Source organism: Triticum urartu, chromosome 7A, assembly GCF_056163025.1.
Source record: "Triticum urartu cultivar PI428250 chromosome 7A, HENAU_Tu73, whole genome shotgun sequence".
NCBI lineage: Eukaryota > Viridiplantae > Streptophyta > Magnoliopsida > Poales > Poaceae > Triticum > Triticum urartu.
Window position 1 is genome coordinate 519,993,985 of NC_141879.1, and position 6,195 is coordinate 520,000,179.

The window sequence follows — 6,195 nt, forward strand, 5'->3', positions numbered from 1 at the left end:
GTGGCTCGGGAAAATAATCAGGCGGCAGATATCCTCGCCCGCATCAGCGCAAAACGCGATGCGGTCCCCCCAACATCTTTTTGGAGAGGCTGTTTAAGCCATCCGTGGTATGGGAAGGGGACATCGGTAACAATAGTCCGGACCCGGCCAAACTGCCCGATACTGAACACTCTGACACAATCGGAGGCTCTACCACCGAAATAACACCTTCAGCCCACGTAATAATGGCCATCATCGCCCCGTGGACAGAACCATTCACTACAAGAAATATGTCAACTTATGACCACCACTATTGGTCACTGAATGGTCACAAATTTTCATTTGTGACCTTTTTGTGACAAAAAACATAAGGTCAAAAGCTGGCCGTCATAAACTGACTATAGCGACCTTCTCTGTGAGAAGGTCGTGGACGTTTACGACCAAAATATTCCTACTGTGGCGTTTTGGTCACTAGCAACCTCCCCAGGCCACGTAGGCATCCAGCGTGGCAAGCTGATGTGGCACAAGATTCAGCCCGGTCCAATTCAGTTTTCTACATGGGCCTAGCCCAACAATTCAGCCTATTTGTGTTTTTTTTCTGTCTGTCAATTTTTGGTTGGGTTCATGAGCCAAGCCCAATATTGTAGCCTTTTTATTGTTGGGTTGTGGCCTTTTTGTCTAAACGAATTTAGTTTTTCTTTTTTTCCCAAAAGAAGGGTCCACTAGTCAGATGGGTCCCAGTTGTCAGGTTCTAGTAACAGGTTCCCATTTGTCCCAATTGGTCCCAATAGTTTCAATTTGTCTTTTTCTCAAAAGATTGGTCCCAATTGTCAGTTTCTAGTAATGGGACCCGGTTGTCAGGGTCAAGTTCTTTAGATTTCGTTTCACAGTAAATAAGTAACCAATATCTAAATCAGCACTAGCAAAATACACTGATTGAAATAGTAGCCAGAATGGCAATCAAAGTATTACAACATGAATACATTTTTGTGGGTAAACGTGGATACATCATACAACACAAATACAATGGCAATGACAGCTCTACTGCTTCTGTCGATCTTCTTCAACATGGACCTCCTTCAGTCCTTCTATAGTAGTCACAAACTCTCCTCCTTTCAACCTTCTTTTGCATGGAGCTACTGTGAGAGGAAATCTACAGTTAAGAACAAAATACGTATACAAGCAATTGGGTACAAATCACTTTGGAAAGAACAAGATATCATTTGGCTGGACATGAATATCACTTGTGCATGGGACAATATCTATACAATTGTACGATGCGAAAGGAATTACAACTAAACAACAATTATCATTATAATAAAAGGCAGAAACTATGTTGTGCTCTATACAATTTTATCAGTAAAAAGTGAATTTATCAAACAAAATTTAACACTATAAACAGGCAGAGACTGTGCAAGTTTATCAGTACAAACTGGATTTCTAAACAACATTTGACTAAAACAACAATCTATTTAAAGTACTTCAGGTTTGAGCCATTTTCAATGTTGTCATTTACTTTACAGATAGTATAACAGTATAGCATAATAGTACCAGTGCCAGGCAAGGTAGCTGTTACATGAATCGGAAAAGAATCAAAAAAATCTGGAGCCAATAAATTATGAACAAAACAATAAAAAATGAACAAGTTGTTTAGAATGATAACACAAATTCAGCTTGTACAATGCTTTCATTCTCCAGCTAGTTAAAATGAGATACTCATGCATACAAGAAAGGTGACGAAAGAAAATAGAGCATTTTACTCATAGCATGCAAAGTATCAATATTCTGTTCTTATCAGCTTATTCTTATGCCTAAAGCAAGTAAGGAAATCTGACCAAATAATCTACAATTTTTTGACCAAGTAAAGACACGCGACTTTTTGCGCAAACAGGAGGAAAAGGAGGCAGAAAAGTATCACTTAAATGTAATTGAAACGAAAGTGTGGATACACCATTACACCTGAGCTTGTATTACTCATTCTCCTTGATTAGGATTTGCAACTGGGAAATGCAGGAATCATACACAGTTAAGCAGATTGATACATTTGTCTGCAACAATCAGCAAACCATAAATCAGATCAAATGTTTCAATCTCATGAGAAGACTAAAAAGGACTACATCAGTACCTAACTAATGGTGCAAACTATATTGCCAATGCATACTTTGTGATGAGAAAAATGGCTAGATCATCATCTAACGCCCTCGATTGCTTGTTCAAGCAATCAATACCACAGCTATAATCTTTGTGGACTATTTGTGTTACATACTTGCATCTTTTCAGCAAAGGTGCAGGGAAATTTTAGAGTACACATTGATGACAGTAAACCTATGGACATTCTGTTCATCCAGAGAAAAGTAGCAAATACCATATGATTACTCCAGTTTATACTCCTCTTTTAGAGGTATAGATTATAGTTAATGCACCATGATGGGAGCTGATGTCCAGGAGTATTTGCAAATGATACACCATCATGGAGTAGGATAACATGTTTTAGCAATACAGGTTGTAGAGTAAACAAGCAAGCAATACAGGAAGAATGCCCCAATTCATAGTCGTTCCGCATTTTATGACAGGAGAGAGTTCATCCAAAACAACACTTTAAAGAATTGGGGCATTCTAGCTAACAGGAAGGAAGGAAACAGAGCAGGCACATGCTACAATGGGGACCCATCATTACTGTCAGCACCACCCGGGGAGGCAATTCATATGCGGAACGACTACGATTCAGTATTCCCTAGTACAACAGAAACAGATATGATGCCCAGCCACATACATAATCACTAACCAGCAACTACACTAGTTTAATGTGTTCGGCTGGCACCAGCAGTGAACTGCCCCCCAACAGTTTGGCACCCGCAGTGCTGCTACTTAGAGAGTAGATAAAGTTGGCAAGCAAATCGGGGCATTTGTACCTGCTTCTTCTTCCTGGCGAGGTTCCAGATCCGCTAGGGCATGTTCTCCAGCCGCGTGTTCCGCTCCTGCGGGCTCCTCATCGCCGACGTCTGACGTACATAACAAAAAAAATCCAGAATAAATCGCCGGAAACTACATCCACCTAAGCTAATCTAATCTGGAGCAAGCAGTTAATTAAGACACGAGGAGGAGGAGCGAGGAAGGGGGCGGGGGCGAGGAAGGCTTACGCGGACCCAGGTCTTGTAGAGGTCGGTCTCGTCGAAGCCGGAGATGACCTCCTCCATGAAGTAGCACGCCGGGTTGAAGCGGCCGCGCTCCCGCAGCATGAGCGACGACTTGTCCCGCCTCTTCTCCGCCCCAGAGCCGCCGCCCCCGGGCGCCGTGGAGGAGGAGGCGGAGGCGGCCGAGATGTCCCCCGCGGCGCCCCCCGCGTCCGGGATGGCCTCCAGGTAGCTGGTGATCCAGTCGTTCCCCACCATCGCGCCGCCCGCGCCCGCGCTCTCTCCGGCGCTGTCGGGTGACGAGATGAGATGAGATGCGGTGGGGGGCCATCTTGGATGGGAGCGCGGCGGCGCTTTTCGATCTGCATCGTTGTAAAGGACCAGGAGCCACGCCACGAAAGCTGTGGGTGAAGGCGAGGGGAGGGCGGTGGGTGGGGGCGGCGGCGGCAGGAATCACGGGTGGGAGACGAGACGAGGGAGACGGAGGCGACAAAGCGGGACTTGGGTGAGTGGATCTGGCCGCGGTGAGGGGAGAGGAGGGGGAGAGGGCGGCGGTGGTTGGGTTGGCCCCGGCGGTGGAGTAGAGTGGAGCCCGACCGGGGTCGGGGAGAGGATGGAGGCGAGCGGTGGCGGCTGGGGGACGGAGGGGATCGAGAGAGAGCGAGGAGGAGGTGGGATCTGGGGGATCGAGGGGAGGGTGGGTGGGTGAGTTAGGGTTTTGTTTCTCGGGAGAAGCTCCACCGTAGGATGGGTGCGCGATGGATGGCTCAGATTGAGTCCAATTCGGTGATCCGCATGAACATGGTTCCTCACATCTCATTGGTCCATCCAATCCACTCTCTTCCCAAACAAAAAAAATCCAATCCACTCTGTTTTTCTAAACATAACAATGGCATAGTTTGTCAAAATGATCTCGTATTTTGCATAAGTGTGCATCTTGGAATGACAAACAATGTTGCCAAATAAAGCTTTCATTTTCTTTGCACAAAAAAATTCATTTTCCAATTTCCGAGTGCCAAAATGAGTTTTTTTTTGTGAAGGACCTACCAAATAATTGTTGCAAATTTGGACCAATTCATTTTTCTAAAATACTAGGCCATATTTAATGCACAAGTGACCAAATGGTTGGGTGTAAAAAGTTTTGATTCACCTCTCGTGAAAAAGACAAATTTCTGCCGTTTCAGCTGGAAGCGGGTCAAATTTAAACTACAGCTGCCTCATAGTTTACTATTTTTTTACAAAAATCATTTCTAGGTACATAAGTATCTATTTAATCAGAGAAACACCAAAAAAATTCCAAGATTCAACCACTAGCTAGGAACGGACATTCCCGCCATTTTGACCGCATTTTGAAACGGGCATAAAAAATTCAAAAAAAACAAAAAATTTGGAAACCTTCGCATTGTGTCATCATATGTGGCCAAGTTCTCAGGAAAAATAACAAACTTGTAATACGGCAATTATTTTAAAAAAGTGTTCTCAGAAACAAGCTATCACGTGTGGAGATCGATGGCTTTCAAGCCAAATGATCAATCTTATGGCCACATTCATGGCATAGTTTGTTCAAATGATCTCATATTGTGCACAAGGGTGCATCTTGGAATTCCAAACAATGTTGCCAAATGGAGTTTTCATTTTGTTTGCACGGAAAATTCATTTTCCATTTTTTGAGTGCCCGAAATGAGGTTTTTTTGTGAAGGACCTACCATATATTTGTTGCAAAATTGTACCAAATCATTTTTATAAAATACTAGGCCATATTTAATGCACAATTGACCAAATGTTTGGGTGTAAAAAGTTTTTATCCACCTCTGGTGAAAAAGACAAATTCTCGCCGATTCAGCTGGAAGCGGGTCAAATTTGAACTGCAGCTGCCTCGTAGTTTGCTCTTTATTTTTTCCAAAAATAATTTATAGGTACATAAGTATCTATTTAATCAGAGAAATACCAAAAAAATTCCAAGATTCAACCACTAGCTAGGAACGATCATTCCCGCCGTTTTGAGCGCATTTTGAAACGGGCATAAAAAATTCAAAAAAATCAAAAAATTGGGAAACCTTCGCATTGTGTCATTATATGTGGCCAAGTTCCCAGGAAAATAATAAACTTGTGATACGGCAATTATTTTAAAAAAGTGTTCTCAAAAATGAGCTATCATGCGTGAAGATTCATGGCTTTCAAGCCAAATAATCAATCTTATGGCCACATTCATGGCATAGTTTGTTCAAATGATCTCATATTGTGCACAAGGGTGCATCTTGGAATTCCAAGAAATCTTGCCAAAGGGAGTTTTCATTTTCTTTGCACGGAAAATTCATTTTCCATTTTTCGAGTGCCTGAAATGAGGTTTTTTTGTGAAGGACCTACCATATATTTGTTGAAAAATTGTACCAAATAATTTTTATAAAACACTAGGACATATTTAATGCACAATTGACAAAATGGTTAGGTGTCAAAAGTTTTGATCCACCTCTGGTGAAAAAGACAAATTCCCGCCGATTCAGTTGGAAGCGGGTCAAATTTGAACTGCAGCTGCCTCATAGTTTGCTATTTATTTTTTCCAAAAATCATTTCTAGGTACATAAGTATCTATTTAATTAGAGAAACACCAAAAAAATTCCAATATTCAACCACTAGCTAGGAACGGTCAAGCCCGCCGTTTTGACCGCATTTTGAAACGGGCATAAAAAATTCAAAAAAATCAAAAAATTGGGAAACCTTCGCATTGTGTCATTATATGTGGCCAAGTTCCCAGGAAAAATAACAAACTTGTAATACGGCAATTATTTTAAAAAAGTGTTCTCAGAAACGAGCTATCATGTATGGAGATCAATGGCTTTCAAGCCAAATGATCAATCTTATGGCCACATTCATGGCATAGTTTGTTCAAATGATCTCATATTGTGCACAAGGGTGCATATTGGTATGGCAAACAATGTTGCCTAAGGAAGTTTTCATTTTCTTTGTACGAAAAAAACCATATTTCATTTTTCGAGTGCCCAAAAGGAGGTTTTTTTGTGAAGGACCTCCCAAATAATTGTTGCAAAATTGGACCAAATCATTTTTATAAAATACCAGGCCA

At 42.0% G+C, this 6,195-nt stretch overlaps 1 protein-coding gene across 4 annotated transcripts; it reads right to left on the bottom strand.

The window, feature by feature from the left end:
- Positions 1-888: 888 nt before the first annotated feature.
- LOC125524547 (putative sucrose-phosphate synthase 4) lies at positions 889-3,795 on the bottom strand. 4 transcript variants are annotated; one of them, XR_007290826.2, is made up of 4 exons: positions 3,120-3,795; positions 2,892-2,981; positions 1,939-2,027; positions 889-1,115 (listed from the first exon to the last, which is right to left on the bottom strand). XR_007290826.2 is itself a non-coding variant. In XM_048689583.2 (3 exons), exons 1-2 carry the CDS (start codon positions 3,369-3,371, stop codon positions 2,925-2,927), a joined length of 309 nt encoding a protein of 102 aa, XP_048545540.2. In that variant the 5' UTR covers positions 3,372-3,795; the 3' UTR covers positions 889-2,027; positions 2,892-2,924. The 4 variants fall into 4 exon arrangements, 1 of the variants encoding a protein (XP_048545540.2); XR_007290825.2 differs by having other exon boundaries at positions 889-1,118; XR_007290827.2 differs by having other exon boundaries at positions 889-1,132.
- Between the last annotated feature and the right edge of the window lie 2,400 nt (positions 3,796-6,195).

Bases quoted from the DNA above. Each gene is read 5' to 3' on its own strand.
- LOC125524547 (XM_048689583.2), bottom strand. From the start codon at position 3,371: ATGGTGGGGAACGACTGGATCACCAGCTACCTGGAGGCCATCCCGGAC. The intron at 2,982-3,119 runs GTAAGCCTTCCT...TATGTACGTCAG, and splicing joins TCTACAAGACCTGGGTCCGC to ACGTCGGCGATGAGGAGCCC.